At 40.7% G+C, this 23086-nt stretch overlaps 1 protein-coding gene across 2 annotated transcripts in view; it reads left to right on the top strand.

Annotated features, from left to right (window-relative positions):
• The first annotated feature begins 372 nt into the window (after window positions 1-372).
• adisspb (adipose secreted signaling protein b) overlaps window positions 373-23086 on the top strand; it is a 33447-nt gene continuing 10733 nt past the window's right edge. The window contains exons 1-3 of one of the 2 annotated variants that reach the window (XM_083993535.1): window positions 373-732; window positions 5246-5349; window positions 15347-15495. In XM_083993535.1, coding sequence (XP_083849661.1) covers window positions 5331-5349; window positions 15347-15495 — 168 coding nt within the window. In that variant the 5' untranslated portion in view covers window positions 373-732; window positions 5246-5330. Of the gene's footprint in view, window positions 738-5245; window positions 5350-15346; window positions 15496-23086 lie in introns of both variants that reach the window. The other variant, XM_083993534.1, reaches the window with a different exon arrangement.

Here is a 23086-nt window from a genome sequence, read left to right as displayed (position 1 = left end):
CAACTAAATCAAACAACTACTACGGCTGCATAATGCACTTATGCTGGATTTTATACTTGACTTGATACTTTTTCATGTGGCTGCTACTGTGACTGATTTATCATATAAACTTTTTATGCTAATAATTTAATGGGTTGCTGCTGATGTTATGAAATGTTTTATTTATTTATTTATTTTATTTTTTATTAATGCGTTTTTATGCAAAAGTAGACAAAGTATTTCTATTCTATTTTCTATTTTCGGTGCAGTAGTCGGATTACACCGCTAGATGGCGCCACTTCGCTACAATAAAGCGCCGGTGGCTGAAGCCGGCGCTCGAGTCGAGGTCAGCTTTTCTTGCCCAGCTTTGATCCTCACTCCTCGGCTGCTCGGAGAGGAGAGAGGGGCGGTTGAAGCTCAGCTGATCCATCATCCGGGTGAAGCGTTTTGTTGGATTTATCCACCTGTGTTGAGAGAAGAGAAGACCGGGCTGTGCGAGCAATCAAGCACGAGAGAAGCTCCGACCAAACCACGTGATCAAATGCGGAACTAGTCGAATAGAGAAAGTGTATCGGAGAGGAGAAGAGGGCAGTGGAGGCTTTGCTGCTGCTGCTCGGTTGTGTTTGGAGCCGCTGGTGCTTTTACTCGCTGCTGTCCCTCTGCCTTCACACAGCACCTGCATACAGCGACCACAGCGGGTTGTTTTCTCTGTCTCCACGCGTCGATGTACGACCTCCTCCTGCCGTGGATGAAGTAAGGTAAGCTTGTCTGGCAAAGAAAACTAAACAAAAGAAATTAGCTGTCTACATTTGCCAACTTTTTTTAGGGAAGAGCAAACATGTTCATTGATTCATGTTGCTGTTAGTGCTGTGCAAACTGTTGGCGCTGTTAATGCTATTAAAGTTACTTTAACGTTATGTTTACATCCCGTTGGTGGAAAGTAACTAAGTAGCTATAATTAGGCCTACTTGACTACTGTATTCAAGTACAGTTTTGAGATACTTTTACTTGAGTAGCCTATTTCCATCGTGGTACTTTGTACTCAACTACATTACAGACAGAAATGTTACTCAAGTAATTCCTTCAGTTACTTTGCAGAATAAGACCCAAAGCAGTTGTTATTGAATATTACAGGTTAAACTATTGAGTTGATTTATTGAATTTCAGCAGCATTTACCAGGTGCAATGATAAAATTATAATCCAAAAGCTCAATATTGTGAAATTTGTGTTTATACCTTTGGTACTTACTCGTCAGGTAGGCCTACACCTTGCTCATCATGAAGGCTATAATGTTCAGTTAGTGCTGAAACTATGTCAGAGATGTTGATTCAATCAACTGTATTATCATTTTGGAGGCTGTAATTGGAGGTGCTGTTGTGTTGATGGGTGTCAAGTATCAGCTTGTCCATCCTGTTGATAATCCCAGTGAGGGTACTAGGTTCAATGACAGAAATGTAATACAACTCCACAACACCACACCTACAGTCAACAAATGACCTTAAATTGTATAAAGAATACACTTAATGAATATTCTGGGGGTGGTCTTAAGACTGCAAAAAGTCCTTCATGCTTCTCGAGCAAAAGTAGAGAGAGCACAGCAATGATACCCAATGATATACTTCTAGTTTATTTGCTGATTATCTTCTTGCTGAAGTGTTTGGTCTATAAAATGCTGGCTATTAGCGATGAATTCCTATAATAAGATGCTAAGAGGCTTGGTAGATTGATTTTGATTGCTTGCTTTGTCCAATAAACTTAAAGATGTTCGATTTACTATCACATGGGATGATGATAACCAGGATATTTTAAACATTTTGAAAATAGGAAGCTGGTGAACCGTTTTTGTTTGAAATTTTTAATTTCTTGCATATGAATGATTAACTTTGAGCCATTAATCAATAAATTGCCTGATTCTTTCAGTAATAGTAACAATAGTCCACAGCTTGTTTACTGGTACAATAAAACACAAAAAGCAAAGGGGATGCATCACATACTGTAGGTTAACACTGTGGTGAGGTACTGTCAGCTTTATAGTGACAGTCATGTTTCCCGTCACTCTCGGCGTGTGCACTGTTTCACACGGAGACTTTCCAGAAATAACGAGCATAAATTCAAAGCAGGAGGGGAGTACCTGTTGCCGCTCTCTGTGGCATCTGCAATTTAAATTTGACAACTGTGGCTCAGAGCGGAGAGGGAGAGCTGTCGGTAACAAAGCCTGACTGGGTCTTCTGGACTTAAATAAGGCGGTCATGCATGCAAATTAAGTTCAGTGCTCACGCCCTCTGAAGGTTACTGTGGTGGGAGCACGTCTGCACAAAGCAGCTGGTACCACAAAGTGAATATGCAACAACCAGAGCTCAATGAGTGATTTAAGCTGTTATATCATCATTACTAATTATATTAGGGATGCACGATAACTATCGATACAGATAATTGTTGGCCTGATATTGGCTGATAATTATCTGCAAATAATTATCGGCAGATAAGTCAGTTAATGACATTAGAGCCAATTATGATGAGACAACATTGCCTTGATTTTGCTCCATTTCCGTCCATTTGTCCTCTGAGTTGATTTGAAACAATAACAAATGTTGATTTTGAAGAGTCATAACTGTTCTTGTTTTTCTTATGATAACTATAATATAATGTTTAATTAATATTTACTCACTACATCCTAGGCTTTCTTAACCTCAGGTGTGTATATAAACTATTAAAAATGTTATCGGTATCTGCATTGGTTATATGAAGCAGGAAGTTATTGGTTATGGGTATCAGTGGAAAAAAAGAGTTATCGTGCATCCCTGATTTATATACATCTTCACCTGTGTCGCAGCTACACAACCAACAGCTCTGTTTTAGAGGGCTCGCCACTGCAGGAGGGACTGTAGGTGATTCTGGTTTATTAAGACTTGAGTCATAGCTATTTCCCATCATTTCTACGTAATTTTATGACTTTGTACCAAAGAATTGCCACAGAGATCTGGCAGCAATATCAAAAACAGGTCGAAACAAGCATATCCAGGTTCTTTTAAAGTCTTTGTTTGGAAGTGAAACTGAAAATGAATGCACACAGGTGTCAGCAATAACCAAAGAACCCTGAAAGCTGTGATGGATTTACAATGAAATTACTGTAATAATATTCATCAGTGGTTTGTCTCCCACACAAGTTGAGGTTGTGTTACAGTGTCCGGCCGCCTTGATTACCCTGTTCGATATCCCAGGTCTCAGCATTTAATTTGCTGCTAAAAGATGTAAGGTCTAACGAACAGGGATTTGATTTAAGCATGTAGTATACAGTGGCAGCCACCACAGAAGATACTACAGCTTTAATTCATATGCTTTATATATCTATAATATCTATTGTAGGTGAGAGAGAAACAACTTTTTGATTCTTCTTGTATGCCCTAGAGACATATAGATAACTGACTATAAAAATCTTTTCTTTTTTGGGGGGGAAAATTCAGTGAAAGAACCCAGATTTATTTTGGCTGTTTGATGGTGATATGTTGAGTTAGTTCTTATTATTGTTGGCGAATAGCCCGTAAGTAAGGAATTCAATTAATTACTCAATCAAAATTGATGTAAGCCTAAGCATGTATAACACTACAAAGTTTTAGCAGGACTTCACATGTCACTCTAGTTCTCCCACAGCTGGGAGGTTTGTACGTCTGAGTCCCACCAGTGGTTTTCTAATCATAGCGACCCATTTAAGAGCTCAAAACAGCAGCACACATTCCTCACACCTCTAAAAGTGGACCATCCTCTGATTTCAGACTATTCTCAGTGGTCGTGACATTGTAGGTTTTCTGTTTCATGACATGACTCACTCGTGTTGTAGCAAGAAAATGCGACGACTCTTGACGGCAAGTGGCAAACTTCACTCGTCGCAGCGTCTCCGTTTCCCCAGCGTCGCCTAAACTGAAAGGAGGAAGTAGAAACCAAATGTGTTTCTGGGGGGTCAGCGACCTCACATATGTGCCTGGTTCTGGGTAGAAAATGTGTAAAAGGAACAATTAAAGAGAAATGCATCTCTCTGGAGGGGAGCGTCAGATTGCTAAGAAGAAGGTCAGACCTGCCTGATGATATTTCTGAAGAGGGAACGTTTCCAAGGCCGTTTTCAGTCTGGCAGCATCTCAGTTTTGATATTATAAGATTGGTTATCAAGCCTGGGCAAACATATAACTGCATGTAGGTGGACGGCTGTTTACATGTTCCTCATCTTTTAAGCTTGGCGAGAGAAAACATCTCCAGGTTTCACACTTGCAGGACGTTGCTCGCAGGTATTGAACATTCACAGTAATCAAAAACAAGTGTGTAGGCAAGCCAGTGTGAAAGTATGGCTGCTGCTCTGTGTCTTTTCTTCTTATTTGTTGAAGAGATTCAGTTGCAGCTTTGATCTCAAAGGAGGAAAAAAGTCCTCCAGGTCCAGTCTTGAATAGTCAATGAATCCCTGTCATGATGTGGAGAGATGTGTGTGTGTGTGAATCTTTATTCTTTCAAACAAAACAGATGTGTAGAGGGAATGAAAACACAAAGAACAGGATTAATGAAGCAGTGTTTTTCAACCTTGGCACTTGGGGGGGCGGGAGGTTTGTGTGATAATGTAATAATACGTTATTTTTGGTCATTTAACACATTCACCTGGTTGTTAATATTATGTAAAGTCGCAGCTTTGGAGGAACCTGTCAGAGCTGCTGCTCCTGTTGTATAACGAGGCTGCTCTCTGGAGTATTATTATTAGTGTGATAATAGATTAAACAGACCTGCCAATAACGTCTTAAAATGCACTATATCTGTTTATTTTCTACATTTCATATTACGTACGTATTTCATATTAATGTTAAGCACATCCCAGAGATGTAATGAACGTTATCCATCTGTGCGGAGCCCACCAGCAGCAGCTTCAGCCCCTTGCTTAATCCTCTTAGACTGTTGTTGTTTTCCTTTAATTGAAGTCTCAGATGGGAGTCTATGGTATTCCTGGCTTTGACTAGTGCAGCACAGCTGTGCTCGCAGCTGAAACATACAGGCGAACCTGGGGTCGTGGATTTAGAGAGAGGAAGGAAAAACACCCTCGGAAGCTCACTTCTCATGTAGTTTCTCTCTCATGTGCAATCTTTTACCTCCTGTCTTATCGCCTCCTGCTCCACCGTTGATCTAATCACTGCAGCCTGTTGTGTTCTCTTCTGTCTCCCCTCTCTTTATCTTTATGTCTCGCTAAATGCATCACTCTCATCGTCCTCTCCATCCTAACTTGTTTTGCAGGGTCCTTCGCGGGTCACGCTGCTGAGATGACAAGGCTGTGACAGTGTGAGTCCAAGTGTGTCTGTGCTGGACCGTTTCCTGTGTCATGGCTGCTGCAAAGAAGAGTGAGTAGAAGACATTATTATACAATTACCCAGGTGTTCACTTACTCTGTTTGTTGTTACTTTGTTCTGCTCCTTTGTGAGAAAGTCAAAGAGTCAAAGTCAAAGAAAGCCCTGGGGAGAAACCATTAGGGGACAAACGGTGGTTAATATTCACAGTGTCGTTTGCGTCCGAGGCTGACCCAGGATCAGTGTGTATGTGTCTATGGATCAAGCTGTCTGTGTATTGTCTTAGTGAATAATTCAGCCCTGTGTCAACACACTGGAAAATTAGTTGCATATATGTATTTTCAAAACCAACAGAAAGTCCTGACCACTGCTCCCAGAAAGGGAAAGGAAGCCAAACCCACTGTTAAACCCACTGCTATTAAACCCACATCTGATTTCCCATAGGCCCCCCTCAGCTTCAGTCCTCTCTTCTTTTAAATCTTCCATCTCTGGCCCCGACGATGATGGGAAAGCTCAGATTCAAGAACACCTTTAACAGTTTTAATTTAATTTTTATAGTAGTCATTTACAAAAATGAATAGAAAGTTTATTGGTGCATATTTCACATGGGCTGGGATGGACCACTTCAATTACACATGAGCCCTTTTACCCTGCTGGGATGGAAGTGATCATAATGTTTGAAGCTCTATCCTATAATCTGCTGTAGGTGAATTAGACTTCCTTAATCTTTATCCTGCATTCAGTGTTTCTTAGAAGGGATTGACTGCTGCAATAAAATGGAGGAGGAAAAAAAGCAGAGAGTGACAGATTCTTTAGTGTAATTCATTGTGATAGAAAAACCCCAAATTAACCTTTTCACCGGCGAGACAGCCCACAGGCGCTCCAGGATGGTTGATCGATCAGATTTAAATTCACAATCAATTTTTTTCTTTTCAGTCGGGTCTCTTAGGGGAATAGGATATATAAATATATAAATGTATAAACGGCGGCGAGTCAATGCCAGCATCGGCATTAGAGGGTTTTGCTGAGGCAAGCAAATGTATTTCCTCGATGTCCTCAATGGATTAAGGTTGGCGAGAGAACAAGTCCTGGTAGAGAGCTGTGAATGATCCATCATGTTTATGTTATGACCATGAAAAGCCCTTCGCTCTTATGACTGTATGGAGCTTGTTGTCTTTAAGGACCACTCTGCAGGCCTTTGTTCCTTTTTTTTTTTTTTTTTTTTGATAAGGTCACTAAGCGATGGCCGGCGCAAAGGGAGCTTTTCTATTGACTTCCTGTTGATGGCATTTTACAAAATGTATTTTTCATGTGTCTCTGAAGAGCTGAAATGTCAAATTAAGAGTGTTTGTTGCCTTTTTTTATGAGACGAGAGAGAGAGAGTTAGGAATGTGTTATTACCACCATGGGGGAAATAAAAAAGGGAGTCAGTGGTAAACTGCATAAACAACATAATTTCATACAAAGTGTTAAAACTGTGAAGCTTTAAAGCTGAATGTGGAAAAATTTTAACACTTTTTTTTGCTTTTTAGAAAAAAAAACAGTATTTTTGTTGCGTGACTGCGTGATAAAACAGGGCTGCAATGCATATTATCACTATTTATGAATCTTCAGATTATTTTTTTGACTTATCTTTAATGTACTATTTATCTAAAGCTTCTTTGGCTCTTCTCTCTGCCTAAAACCCAAAGATATTCAGTCTACGGTGTTGTCATATAGAGAAAAGCAGGTACAAATAGCACGCACATCCCAAAAAATGTAACACTGGTTGCACAGGGTAAATATGAGATGAAGAAGTGAGTCGTGTCTGATGAAGGGCAGGTGCCCGAAACGTCACGTTTATAAAATTTTCAAGCAGCAGCTTCTGGTGTGCGGACTCTATTCTTCATCATCATGTAGAGAAAAGCAGCAATCATCACATTTAAAGGAGGAATTGGTGAATCTTTCGTTTTGATTGAAAAAAATTCCCAAGATTGTGTTGATGAGCTTAACAATTTCTTGACTAATTGTAACAACTTTGTACAGTCACTCTCAGCTCGTCCCAAAATGCAGAAGTTGTCATGGACATGTTTTTGTGTTTCTGTTGCAAAGATGACTCCACCAGTACAAATTACTGACAGATGACTGGCCCTAAAGAAGCAGTTGTTCTGAGGGGAGATGCATAAAGAGAAGAAGGGGAGATGAGGACACAGGAGTATTTGTTTTTGTTTGCCTGTGTGTTTTCTGACAATAGCTGCTATCAAATTTGGCACATGCTGGAGGCCCAGGTGTGTTTTGTTTATTGGTGTCCTCACCAGCCATTGAAGCTTTTGATTCGCAGTTTGTGTGGAGAGAGACGACTGAAAACTCATTCAGCGCTGATTACAACCAAATGTGGTGTGTTTGTTTTCGGTCCTGGACTCGTTCTTGCTGCACAAACACGCAGTTTTTTTTTCTTTTTATTTGAAAGAGTTGAGACAGAAGACGACTGATGGACTGACAATACTGTAATACTCAGGAGAGCAGAGCCTCATTCACCGACAGATAGATTAGTGGAGGGACAGCAGCACATAGAGATTAATCTGAAATAAGCCAGTTCAGTCGGGTGTATGTATGTGTGCGTGTGGGTGCGTATGCATGTTAATTTGCATGTGCACATGCATCTGTCTGGTTGTGGGTCTGCAACTACTGAAGAGGGTAAGTGTGGGTGTGTGGGTGTGTGTGTGTGTGTGTCCCTGTTCTCGCTTTGTCTGGGATTATCCAACCCATCTAAAAGGCCACGAGCTCAGTACGGTGATAATGAGCCTGACACAGAGGCGTGGCCCCGGCGCTGTCGTGTTGTCGTGCAAGGACAGAACTAAACACAAATAGCAACTGCAACATGAAAAGCCAGCGCTGAAAAGAGTGACGAACAACGAGGGAGCAGTTAGTTACTGTATGTGGCAGTGACAGATATGTTGTTCTTGTTTAAACGAGGTAACAGGCAGCAACGCCGTAAATTAATCATCACCGTGACAACAGTGGAGATGGGACATGAAGATGATGTTGAACAGTGTTGCTGTACAAATTAGAGCTGGACCAATATGGGATCTTGCCAAAAAAATGCCAATAACTAATTCTATCTATCTATCTATCTATCTATCTATCTATCTATCTATCTATCTATCTATCTATCTATCTATCTATCTATCTATCTATCTATCTATCTATCTACGGTATCTATCTATCTATCTATCTATCTATCTATCTATCTATCTATCTATCTATCTATCTATCTATCTATCTATCTATCTATCTATCTATCTATCTATCTATCTATCTATCTATCTATCTATCTATCATCCATCCATCCATCCATCCATCCATCCATGGTACATGGTTCAAACACAAGTATCGGAGGCTCAACATTTCACTGTTAAACAATAAAAAACTTGGCGTCAGTGTAGCACTGCAGTAAACTCTTGGAAAATGTCAATAAAATTAACAAAATTTTAAAAGGCGAAACCTTTTAGTGAATACAGTAATATAACACACTCTCTTTTCACAAGCCCCTGTCAGTTGCACGATGCCGTGTGGAGCAAACTGTATATAAAACTGGGTGAACATAAACCAAACATTTTTCTCTAGTGGATCAACCAAAGCCAAGACTTCATCTCTAAATCAAACCCAGTCAGACACCAAAAAATGTTCACATTAGTTCATATTGGCTCATATTTGCTGATACTGATATGTCTGAAGGCTCCAATCAGCTGATTATGTCCCAGTATAAACGCTGTTCAGCTGATTTGTTCGCTTTGTTTGTGGAATGACGGTAATAGCATTTTCAGATACCAGGTAGTCGATCAGCCCAACATTAATCAATTCTTCATTTGTGTAAACAGGAAACATTTTAGTAGCTCTTGTCATAAGGTGACAAATTCAGTTTCTGTTCATGTGAATTAGTGTTGAGGCTGAGCCAAGAGGACTCCTGAGGACAGGACCGGACGAGTAGAGCTGTTCGATGAGCGACAGACCTGAACGCCGCCGCCACTTACTCACTGATTCCTTGGGATTAATTCACGTTCACCAGTGTGAGGCGACTGACAGCTGGAGCAAGACTTCCAGGACTTGAATGAACATGCAGCTTTCCCAGTAAAGTCATAAATACAGATGATGAGTAACTGGGTAAAAGAGAAAAATCTGGTTTTGTAATTCTAAAAGTCAAAGATACAAGTAGAGAAGTTACCTACAACTCCTGAAGTTCATTGTCTACTAATAACTTTTGGTTGAAGCTTCTTGGAAAACTTGACTTTTACAGTTTTGTTTCAGTCTGGTTTGATTTGGCATCTCTGTGACTTTAATTTAGATTTAAGCCTCTGATTGGCTTCATGTCAGCTTCATTGCAGCAGAGGCTCATTATAGTATCATCGACCAAAGTGATGGGAAAAGTTAAGTTGTTATTGTGACGATTGTTGAGGAGCATTGAGGATAGCATTAGAAGAAAACCTTGCAATATGAATTTATATTGGGGTAAAGTCTACTTCAAAACTTTATTATAGAGATAAAGACAAAGAAAATGCAGTCAGAAAGAGAACAGGGATGAAACAGGCTCATTCAATTCTACCAAAACCTGACAAATAAAAAGGAGTGTTGACGCAACCTTTGATGAATTCATTATTTATCCTTTAATAAAGAATTATGTGAAGAAGATTATGATGAAGTGAAAGAACTGCGCAGCTCTAAACGCAAACTGGTTTTGAATTATTTTCTGAAAATGGAAGAAATCAGCCGACCAGCTCCACATAGTACTGTAACACTCTGCTAATAAGGCGGACTGGACTGCATGTGGTCTGACTGTACGTTGTCAGGCCTGTTTGATTGGCCATTCTTACTAAAATAAATACACACATGACATCGGTACACTCGGTTTCGGAGGCGTTTCTCCCTTTTTTAGTAAGACAGAGTAAATTAGCAGAGCTGAGTAATGAGTTTTACATTCATGCCTCTGGTGACTTTGCCTTAATAGGTATCAGATTTCTTGAATGGATAATTTCTCATGTTGGAGATAAAGTTAAAGACTCGTTACAATTAAAGTCTATAGCCGTTCTATATGGTATAAGGTACCGTTTTAATTCCAACTGCTGATTGGCTGCTTCTCAGTATGAAAGCCTTTCATTATTAAGCCTTGTGTGTAATTACAGTCATGGAGCTCCGTTGTTTGAACTTCTCGGCTTCGTGCAGAAAGCTCCTTATAGTGGGAGTAGTAACGTGAAATTACTGGTCCCAACGTGTGATTGGATCATTAACGTAAAGCTTGAAGTCTTCACGATGAGAGTCTCTGTTCTGTAGAAGGAAAAATGAACCCTTATTCTGTATATATATAACTGAATTAGTGCCCACCGGTGTCATGTAACCAGAATATTGGTGGTTTTTGATACCAAATTTGATACCACAACCAGAGATGCTGTAACACACAATGTACAAGTAGCTGAAAAGACAAGAAATATAATGAAAATATCAATATTTTGACATTATTTGAAAAAACAAGTGACCTGTAGCCTACATTATCAATAGCTGCATTTGATCAGTGCCAGTTTAAGGTTGTTAATCTTTCACAGACATCACACTTAACACCGCATTACTGAATGGCTGCAGTTTCTATACTTCACTTATCTTTTATAAGTGTGTATCATTTAATAAAAATGGCTGATAACTTAATTTGGGAAAGATTAAAGCTGCTGCTGCTGTAATATGTTTTAGTGTTAGAATTAAAATGAAGCCACATAATCAGATAAAGAAACTCATTTCAGATATTGACCCATCTCTTGGTGTGCTTTATCTGGGTTTGGGAGCGGAGACATGGGGGGGAAATTGCACTGTCTGGGAGTAATAAATTCTGTTTTGAGTTATGTTGCATCTCGCACATCTATTAAAAAGCATTATATCCATTATGGGATGTTGTGAATACTACGTGGCGTCGTGCACTTATGAAATGGCAAACAGCATTCCTCATTTCCACTCTCCAGGTCTGCGCAGTGATCTTGCACATATGGAACATGATGTAACTCCTGAACTCATTATTGTGACCCACATAGCTGATAGCAAGGGTTTCTAATCTCTAATATGAGTCTGAATAAAAGTTTAATGGAACTGGGCCCAAGTGGGACAGTAATGGCCCGGGCTACATGTAACGCAAGGACGTAAGTCTGTATATGAATTCAGTTACAGGCAGGAGCAATTATGTCTCTGTAATATTGATCACAGTGTATTTATATAACTTAAAAACACTGGGGGGTGATTAGCTTTTATGTTATTAAAGCTATATTGCATCCCTTTATATATCCTTAAGGCGACTCTTCTAGACTACACATGCTGTTGTTTTGGTTCATTGTGTTCTTATTGGTTTGAAAGTTACATTATCACTGGAATAAGTCAACATTTCTTATAGTCTTATACATAGAGGAGTGTTTTCTGGTCTAGATGTGGAGGGGAAGAATGCCTCTGTCAATAAATGTAAAAAAAAAAAAAAAAAAAAAAGATTTTTTGGAAGAAAAACACTTCAAAGAATAAAACCTCCTCAGTTGTCAGGTTGGCAAGAACACCTGATTAAAGTTTAATGTAGACTTTGGGTTTTGGGGCAGTTTGCTCACAGCTACATTCACTCCTTTTTCTGCTGACATTATATCAACTTATTAAGATGTTCTGGTGAATATTGAACACTTTTTTTTGCTATTTATGCATCGGGTAGACACTGCAGCTCCTGAGGAATATATCAGGCTTTTATTGCTGCTAAATGCTCCATTACATTCACCAGTTAGTGTCCAACTTTATCTATTGGCAGTGGACTGCTGCATCCAGGCTGACTAACACTGGATTTAAGTTTGAATGTGATGAAATCAGTGAGAATATATGAAATAAAACTGAAGAACAACTGTTGTTATATAATTAAAGCATATATTTAAAGGGATAGTTCAACATTTTGGCAAACTGGCCCATTGCCATAATCCCTATAGTCATAGCAGTAGGTTTGTTACCTTTAATTGTCGGTGCAAGCTGTTTTTAGAACGGCGGAGCAGAGCCGCGAGCTGCTCAGAGCTACGCTACGGAGGCTAATGGGATTTCTTGGTTTCCCTCATCAAACTCATCAAATACACAATCCAACAACTCAAACGCTCTCATGGACAAGTTGTGACCTGCACATTCACCACGCTACGAGATAATAATGGAACGTTACGAGACAGAGTTGTTTTCGAGGAAAATGCGGAGACTGCTTGCCGAAAAACTGCCTCTAAAACAACACCGTCTCGTAACGTTCTGTTATTATCTCATAGCGTGGTGAATGTGCAGGTCACAACTTCTCCACCAGAGCGTTTTGGAGTTGTTGGATTGTGTATTTGATGAGTTTGATGATGAAGGAAACCAAGAAATCCCATGAGCCTCCGTAGCGTAGCTCTGAGCAGCTCACGGCTCTGCTCCGCCGTTCTAAAAACAGCTTGCACCAACAGTTAAAGGTAATGAACCTACTGCTAAAACTATAGGGATTATGGCAATGGGCCAATTTGTCAAAAATGTTGAACTATCCCTTTAATATAACCATATTTAATGATCTTTGCAGCCATTTTCATGCAGTTTTTTAAGAGAAAATAGTGTTTACTTATGTGTATGAAGTAAACAAACATCTAGTTTACTAAGTTAATGTTTGCTGCTCCTGTGAGACGGCATATAAGCGACAAGAGAAGCTACCTGTGAGGTTAAATGAAGTATTTCAGCCTGTTTTACTTCAGAAGGTGATTAGGTCTTAAAATCAGGCAGACATGCACGTCTGCTCCTCGTGCTAAAGGAGCTGCTTTGAAGTTTTGAATAAATCGAGGATAATTGGAAGGAAGCGTTTGTGTTTGTGAAATAAGACAGTATGATGCCGGATATGGTAATATCAGAGTCATACTTATAAACAAACACACACACGCTGCAGCGCACGAGTTTCTGTGAGAAATGGCATTTCAGTTCAAAAGACGGATACGTCCCAGTGGTGATAACCTTCTATTAATAGGACATTTAATAAACATCTAAAAGGTTGTTTAAATGTAACAGAGGGGGCCGTGCATACTGAGTCCTTTGAGCTGTTTATCTCTATCTGCCTCTTGTTGTTTAACCTCTCTCTGTCTCAGAAACTCCTTTGAGGCTCTGGGAAAATGATGCTTTACACTCAAAACCCAAACCCCAGCGAGACAGAAACTCAGACAACTTGTTTTTGTTGTCTCGGAGAAAGAATGATCATTTTTTTCATTAGGAGGAGGGGGTTTATTTGGAGAACAAGTTTCTATCCTCCCACACTGGTGGGGTGAACGCCTGGGCAGGAGAACAATAAATATCAGCGAGTCTCAGTGTCATAGGAGATCACCACCACCCTGAAGGGAAATAATATGTTTAGCTTGTAAGGACTAGAGCGCTCCAACCTCTGTGTTTTGACACTGAGGTCCTACGGAGGCTGGCATAGAGGGATGTGTAATGTAATATCACTGAGAAGAAAGGTTTGTGGACCGATGTGATGATATAAGAGGGGAGGGGGGAAAAGACAATACAGCACAGTGTTGTGATATTTTGTGTGGCAATATTGTGTTGATTCACAGACGCCAAGTATCAACCTTTTATTTTATTTTTTTCACTAGAGCACTATAGGGCTTTTTCTGAGTCTATTGTGCAAGAATAAAACTGAGATGAACGGACTGAGAACTTTCCTTTGAGAGAAGTTTTTCTTTCTGGACATAATTTACAGTCGCAAAAAAGGCAATACGTTGCAATATATCACAGCATATTAAAGCAGATATCAGCTTCACGGCCGTTTCGGCTAATGCTGCGTTCAAGGCAGGCTTTTGAAACCGTAAGTTACAGCTTCAAGTCACAACTACGACTTGGTAGCGTTCCAGGTAACCCGTAGCTCGTGTTTTTACCATCCTGTTGTCTGTGAAAGTTCCCTATAACGGCCACTCGTAACTTCCGACCCGTGAACTCGTACCAGATCGAACTGGTATGACTTCACAGGAAGGGAAAACACAAAGTACGAGTTTCTTTGAACGCACCATGAGTTAGCAGCCCCCGCCCTTGTCAGGCATCAATTGGTCCTCGTGCTACGTCACCACATTCACGCGCATCCCTTGGCTGCACACACAGCCCTTCATGCCGTTCTCTCTCCTCATTGGATAACACTTGTATCCCACAAGGAAAATTTTCTCCTCGGGTTACAGCAGAGCAGAGTGACGGAGAGACTCGTGTTTAGGCTGAAATACTTCATGTAAGTGATTGCTGACGGAAAATAGGACTATTTAGGACTTATATTAACAAAAACATTCCACTGATATCTGCTTTAATGCCATAAATGTTTAAAATAGTAAAAAATATTGTATCTTGGTGCATGTGATGATTGGCGCCCCTAACAGGAAGCCATCTATGACTGTAATGGTTGTTAATGTGTCTTCACAGCTGCTCAGGGTGTTGGTTAACACCAGGATTTCAGTTTGTTAGTGTTGAGCCATCACATCAGCAGGAACAGATACGATTGATCAATGATCATATCATTGACTCTCACTAATATACCAGTACAAGACGGTCAAATGTGGTGATTTGAGGGGCTGATCAAAGTCCAGGTAGAGATCCTGTTATTATCTGGACTGGATACAAATTATATTGTAAACAGTGTCTAGACAACAGCTTCTGCTTTTTTTTCCTGCTTTTTTACAAACTTCATCTCTTCCTCTTTTATCGTTGGACTTGTCTTCACCTCATTTGACCTCAGTTTGAACATGTACGAGTTGTTCATCTGTTTGAGGAAATCCTGTTTTCTCTCTCTGCATCACATTTTCCCATGATGGAAACACTGAGCACACAACACGACATGATGGGTGTGTGTGTGTGTGTGTGTCGTTGCGTTTGTTCACTTTCAGGTGTGAGTGATTGTGAGGACTTTGTGCCGTCCTCCACTCTGTCATCAACAGGAGTGGAGGAGTGGACAAGTGGACTGCTGCTGTTCAACACATCTTCTTCTCTCCCAGTGTGAGTTCCTTGTGTTCATTTCCTCTCTCTCTCTCTCTCTCAGGTTGTGCGAAGGCCGGAGGCGTGCGCTTCTCAGAGGAACCCCCCGCCGCTGCCGCCGCCGGAGCCCCGTCGCACGTTCACTTCGACGAAAAGCTGCACGACTCTGTTGTCATGGTGACCCCAGAGGACGACGGCAACTTCATGGTCAAGGTGTGTTTAACCTTGTAGGAGTAGCGGCCCCTCAGACACTTGACCACTGCAGCTCATGAGGGAGATCTGCTTGGAGTTCCACCCAGTTTCATATTTTGTGGCAGTGTTTGCGTTTTCCACAAAAGACCTCAATCCAGCTGTTTTCCAGCTGTTTTACACAAAGTCGTTGCAGTAGTTGTCCCATTGTCACATGCTAAGTGGACAGTATGAGAGATGATTCAATTTATATTTATGTATTTATATGATTCTGCTTCTCTGCTTTGGTTTTAAGGCAATCGTATTCACACTAAAACAACTGTAAACAAGCTGTGTCACCGTGTTAGTCATGAATCATGTTTCTAAGTAATGTAGTTAGTTAAACTTCACTGTACCCAGGGGGGAATTCTGCTGCTCATTACATGAAGAAAGAATATAACAACCATTATCACAAGCAGAACAGAACATCATGGTAATTAATGCATATTTGGGGTGATAAGTTTGATTAAGACTCAGTGACAAATCAGATATTGGTCACATTTCATTGACCAGGCCAATTCACAGAGAAATAAGATTTTTTTTTTTAACTCAATATAGGATACAGATTAAATAAGAGAGTAAAGAGAAAAGAAAAGGTCAAATTAAATACTTTATTCCTTAAAATTTAAACAAGAGAAATGCCGACAAGTGGTGCAAAGCATCAGATGTTGAGTTGTTTTAACTCAACAGATGCAAGAGGCAAGATCCCAAATTAAATGTAGACATTCATAACATAACCAACTCTGAATATCAATGTAATCCACTGACATTTTCTTTAATGACACCTATTTAGATAATGAACTTTGTGCTGATTTCATTTACTAATTAAGATGCCGTCAGACTGTCTGTATAGAATAAATAATAGTTTTTTATGTGTCAGGTTCTTAATATGCAGATTGTGTTATGTGGCAGGAAGGAAGTAATTGATTGATTGATTGATTGATTGATTGATTGGTGAGGTCATTTATGACACACAGACATTGTAAACATTTAACAGCAGAGCTTTAAAAGTGTCACCACGATTATTTTTAGCGCTTGCGGACGCTGTGTTTGTAGAAAAGCATCAAACGTTGCGAGCACATAATGATCTGGCATGAATCCATTTAGTTTCAAGGAGCCACACAGGAAATCTCAGGAGGCACGTCTTTATGAGATAATGATGAGTTTTGTTTTTTTTTTCCTCCAAGCTCACTTATCGTCTGGCACCATCACAAACTCCCCTGGCTCCACGGTGATGTGCAGAAAAGGCAAAGCAGGTTTATTTATACAGCACTCACAGTCAAAGTGCTTCACTGAGGCATGGAGATACATTCACAATGAAACATTCAGGTGACAGTATTTATGAGCAATGAAAACACATTTGAATAAATAAAAAAAACATTTAGATAAGACATATTAACTTTGAATAAAATGAGGTCAGGAGCCTTTTTTTTCCCAACGGACACAAATGCACCACAGGTTTTGACAATGGCGGTCAGCCTGTTGTCAGCTGACTCTCTACATTTTCCCTACGGATGCAGTTGCTTTCTCTCTTTCTCTCAGTCTTCACACACACATACACACACACACTGCAGTTTTTCTCAAAAATGAATGAACTAACACTAAGATCAATACTTATAACAGCATTTTAAAAGACATTGAAAACAGTAAAACGAGTATTTAAAGCTGTGAGCTGAGGTAGATGTTGAAGTTGAGTCTCAGCTGACACATTAAAAAGCTGATATGTTTGTAGTTTACTGGAAATCATCATAAAACAGAAATGTTTAAAGCTCTAGTTGTGATAGTTTTAAAGTAAAAGCTACCTCACTTTGTTTGGTTTTAACTCTGGGAACAAGTACGAACACTGTTCAATCTCCTTCTGCATTAGATCCACAGTGAAAATTTGTTCTTTAAGCCAATGGAGGCAAATAAACCAGTCTAGTGTTAGTCAATCTAATAGAAAAACCAACTATAAATATAATCAGAGTAATGCTTTTGAAAAAGTCATCAATTAAGATCAGTTTCCTTTGTAAAAGCTTGTCGACGCTACTTTCTCACGATAGCGTGCAGCTGTGTTGCCCAGTGGCCGTGACAGTCTCGTCCTGTAACTGGCCGTAATTAGGAGCCTGACCTTCTCTCCGTGCCGTGCTCTTCAAGTGGTGGATACGATATTAGAACGTAACCCTTTGATCTAGTGTGTCAGTCGCCTCACGAGCATTGATAGGTTTTATCTGCGAAACATTCAGAAGAAGATTAAAGTCTTCTCTCATCACTGTTAATCTCCTCTGTCGGCTATAAAGGCCCAGAACAATGATATCGGACCTCTTATCTTTTCTCTGCTGTCAGCTCTTAAACCTCTGGAGCCAAGCGACGACAACAGGAGCTGCCCGAGGCTCCAAAACGTAAAAAAAAAAGAGAAAAAATAAAATCATAATTGGAGCTTCTGGAAAAAACATACTCTTGAATAACATTTTATCAGTGACCATTGGCTTGTTTTAGCTGCACAGGCTTCATTAACAGTGAAGCTGCGGTTGATAATGATGTTAAAGGGATAGTTAAACATTTTGGCAAATTGTCCCATTGCCATAATCCCTATAGTCGTAGCAGTAGGTTCATTACCTTTACTTGTCGGTGCAAGATCTTTTTAGAACGGCAGAGCAGAGCCGTGAGCTGCTCAGAGCTACGCTACGGAGGCTAATGGGATTTTTTGGTTTCCCTCATCAAACTCATCAAATACACAATCCAACAACTCCAAAACGCTCTGGTGGACAAATTGTGACCTGCACATTCACCACGCTATGAGATAATAACAGAACGTTACAAGACTGAGTTGTTTTTGAGGTAAATTCATGCGAAACCGCTGAAAACAACTTGGTCCCGTAACGTTCCAACATCAAAATTCTTCATGCTAAATTGTAGTCCTCTTTCCGTGAAAAATTACCTTTAAATATCACCAACAACATATGTGAAATCCATTGCACAATTCAAATGGGACCAGAAAATAAATTTGATCTACTCATTGAATCTCATTGATAATTTTTTGCTTTTGAGGACCCATGTACCGGAAACAGAAGGGCGGGACTTCGCCACTCTATTAACCCGCTGAAACGACGCATATCACCACCTTTGTTGAGGAGGCGGACATCGCCTCGACTCAGCTGTGCATGTAAACGTACTGACTGTTGGTTTACACTGACTTCTGCTGACAGTGGAAATTGGTAGTCAGCATTTACACTGCAGTAACTTTCAGAACGTTGCTATAGAAACACTGTGGTGGCTACACACTTAAGTTGCAGTTGTGTGTGTCCTCAGTCTGAGCAGTGAGAAAAGGGGTCAATCAGCTTTCATTAGTGGGTTTACTACATTTAGAAAACCCATTTATTTCCACTGAGTTTGGTGTAAAACCAAGATTGTGAACTTTATAACAGCACGTCGATGTCGTCACTGCGACCACGTGCTGATGTGAACTTTCGGCTCAAAGCGACGCTGTGGCTCATAAAAAGACTCCTTGTCTTGTTTTTAAAGCGTCAGATCAAGAGTCTCACAATAACAACATTGTCCGCTGTGTAAATATTGTGCAAGCGATGCAAACGGCAGAGGACCGACCGACCGACCTCATGATAGTATATCTGATAAGTCGTGGATTTGTTTCTGTCTGAGTGGCACAGAAAATGAAGTGGCTCTCATGTTGAATAGACGTCCTGCCTGCAGGTAGAGTCTGCCCTACAACCGATTATATCAGCAACACAGACGGACTGAAGCTGCCTCTGCCCTCGTGTCCGTCCCCTTTCAACTGTCCCTGGATCAACTCAACCTTCTCACTTCAGCTGGTCCATTCAAAACACTGTTTTTTCTTTACTACATATTATTTCTCAGTTAAAGTAGATGTCTCTTTGCCTGGTTCAGATTCGTTTTGTATTTTTATGGCATCACAAAAGACCTTCAGGGGCCTTTCAGGTCAACCTTCTCTCAGTCCGACCAAAACCCCCCGAAGGGAAGTTTTGTACACAAGCGTTAAAACTTAATTCACAGACAAATCAGTTTGCTGAAAAGCTGAGTCGTGTCCGTGTCGACGGTCGACCTTCACAGCTTCAGAGCACTACAGTATGTGTGTGTTTGTGTGTGTGCTTCTCAAAGCTCTTTAAGCGTGTTCGAGAGTGGGCACAGAGTACTGTCAGCCCCGCCGTCGTGGCTCTATCGTGGAGCGTGCCGAGGAGAGGAGGGGGTTTGTAAAGGGGGGAGCGGGGGGGGTTGCGTTGCTATGGAAACGACCGGGTGGGTTTGGCGGTCCTCGTGCAGGCGGACCAGAAGATGATGAGGCGGTGGGGAGTGTGTGTGTGGGATGGAAGCGGCATGCGTACAGTACAACACAACAGCTGCATGAATAGCAGTTCTGATGGAGGTTATTTGAATTTGAGAAACAGGCGTGGGGAGAGGGGGGGGGCTGCGGGGTGGGAGGGGGGGTCGGACGGGTCACGTGGAGACAACACATAATTCTTGTTTGATTGTTTTTGTGCACATTTTTGTTTCTGATTAAGACAGTGAAGCAGCGCGATGGAAATGAGATGAGATGCTGAGATCAGATGAGGCTGTGCTGCTGCTGCAGAGGCCACACGCCGTGAGAAAGTTCACATACATACACATACACACCAGATATGATCATATTACTGTAAGTAACTTAGATGTAACCCAGAAGGAAGGATGTGTGGCTGCCTACAGGAAACACCGACATGAATAAGATCTGCCTGTTTCATTTCAAGCCTGATGCTCAAAGTAAATCACTTTGTAAAATGCCCATAAATACACGTTACTATTATTATCATACTGTTAAATGAGGAGACAAAGGAAGTGGCTTCATTCATCCTTGTTGCATTCTGGTTTCGTGATCTGCAACTTTATTTTTCTCGTTCAGTTTCAGTTTCATTATTTGTATCATGTGTTGTTTCCAGATGCAGATGCATTTCCAAATGTGTTGTTGACTCCACCTGCTTAATTGATAGTCAGCAAATAGCTGGTAAACATGGTGGGGCACTGAGCAGATTTAGAGACGACATATATTTCCTCTTTAGCTGGTGGAGACCAAAAACAGAGCTAAAAGCAGAATGATATCTGGACTAATAGTACTGTACATTCATTAGTTTAGTTTAGTTTAATTTAACTTTGTTGTCCACCTAAGTGGAAATTTGTCTCCCCCACATAAAATGACAGTAAACACAGACAAACCAGGTGAACATTAATGAGACGGCAGATTAATGCTAGTGTTGTGGCTACCATGAGAGACAGACACCTTCATCAAGCTGTTTGACATCAATAATCTCATTTCTAAACATCACCAGGGAAGTGACTGACAGTGAATCACTCAGTCTTCCTCCTATGAATATTCAGGTACTCAACATAATCGGGCATAAATGCTGGAAAAAACACACATTTCTTTTTTGCTTATTATATTTTTTATTACATTTTAAATTCATAACAACACACAAGTACAGACAACCACAGCACAGAGATGGGAAACAAACAAAACAAAAACAACCCAGACACAAAACACACATCTTTAATTTTTAACCTTTCTGAGGCGACGAGGCTGTGTGAGCTGCTCCTCCACCGGGCCCGTCCTACAGAGAGCACAGCGTTAGATCTGGGACGACAGCGCTGGTTTGGCAGCTTTACTGTACCAGTGCAGCTGAAACGACGCAGGGTTGTCAGTGTTTCACAAAGGAGCTGTGAAAGTAACAGGGAAGAAAGAGTGTGTGAGCAGGCAGCCATGAAACAAGCTGTAAAACCACCGCAGACCCTCGACGCCCCCTCCTCTCTCAGAGATATATGAGAGAGGAGCTCGTATCAAACTGCTGGACTCATGGAGGATTGTGCGGTATACTGGGCACTTTAATTCTTAGTCTTAACAATGATCTAGTATCATGTCAAGTGCTTTTAATGTTTCTTTAATGTGTTTGTGTAAAACAACACTGTGCTGTTAAAGACAAACATGACAAAGCTGAGCAATCCTGCTTTAGACGTAGATGTATGGACCACATACCTAATTACACTACAAACACAAAAACAGAAATGAATAATAAATGAAGGAATGAATAAATAAATACAGAAGTAAATCATAAAATTGTATCAAGACAGAAATAAATACAAAAATAAATGCAAAACTACATGTGTAAATATAAAGAATTTAACATTGATAAATAACTGAATAAATGCAGTAATAAATGATACACTTATAGAAGAGAAATGGCATTTCTCATTACCAAAATGAATTTGTATCTCATTTATTTACTTGTTCTAAATGTATTTTTGTCCTTTCCTTCATACGTTGCTGCTCTGAATGGAGTCAAAACAAAACTAGAGTCGTATCGCCGCCTCGCCAGCAGCTGTAGACCAACGTCTTATTCACAGCTCGTGGAGGATTGACAGGTTTTTGTTTTTCCTCACAGACAAGTGTGTGTATGTGTGTGTAGGTGTGTGTGTTCTCCACTTTATACTTGATAAACAGCTTTTTACTGAATGAACCGTCTCATTCAAACAGGATGACCCAGCTTTTTGAAATGTTCGGCATTTCCCTTCAACTCACATAAGACTTGGAGCATTGTTTTTTTGGATGACCTCCGACACACACACACTCACACACACACACACACACACCACATCTTCAGCAACTGCACAGCTGCCTGCGTCAGACTCACGAACACAAGCGCTGCTTTAAATCAGGGACTAAATGACCAGATGTTTTCATCAGGAATCACTCTCTTCTCTTCTCTTCTCTTCTGTCTCTGTCTCTCGTCTCCGTCAGTGATGCATACTGTACATCCCAGCACCTGAACTCGTTTTGTCCAGAATCCACAGCATGAAATTCACATTAAATCACATTTCAGTGACAGTTCACAGAGTGTGTGTGTGTGTGTGAACATGCGTGGGGAGGACGCTCACAGAATGATTATTGTTTTTCTCTGCAGTGTTCACGCTCTCTCTTCTCTCTCTGTCTCTGTGCTGTTTGCTACCAGGGCTGGAGCTGTAGCTGGAGGGGCTTTGAGCTTATCTCTCTCTTCCTGCACTTCCCTACTGTCTCCCCCTCTCCCTCTTTCGCTCTCCTCTCTCCCTCTTTCTCTCTTTTCATCCTGCCTCCTCTGTGAGACTGAGACTGTCCTCGCTCCTCTCTCTGACAATTCCCTCATGAATTTTTCTCTTTTGCTAAATTTCGGGCAGCGAGCTACCTACCGGCAGATCACTCCTTCTTCACACTCTGCCTCTCTGACGCCGTTTCTCTCACTTGTCCATCTCGCAGCCTCTCGCTGCGTGCGGGTAATGAGAGTCTGATCCACTGTGTTGTTGTTGTTTGCTTGTGAGATGAGACAGAGACGCTTTTATTTGGTTGCATCACCTACTTCCCACCTTTTTAAAAAAAAGAAAGAAATGTATTTATTCATTCTTCTATGCAACCTGCAGTCTGATGGACACTCGTCTTTATGCCTCAGTTTGATTTTGATATATCCTATTGCCATAATCCCTATAGTCATAGCAGTAGGTTTAATACCTTTAATTATCGGTGCATGTTGTTTAGAGATCAGCGGGGCAGAGACGTGAGCTGCTC

Source organism: Trachurus trachurus (assembly GCF_905171665.1).
Source record: "Trachurus trachurus genome assembly, chromosome: 18".
Lineage (NCBI taxonomy): Eukaryota > Metazoa > Chordata > Actinopteri > Carangiformes > Carangidae > Trachurus > Trachurus trachurus.
Note: the sequence above shows the minus strand (reverse complement) of the source record. Positions and strands in the feature narration are given on the sequence as shown.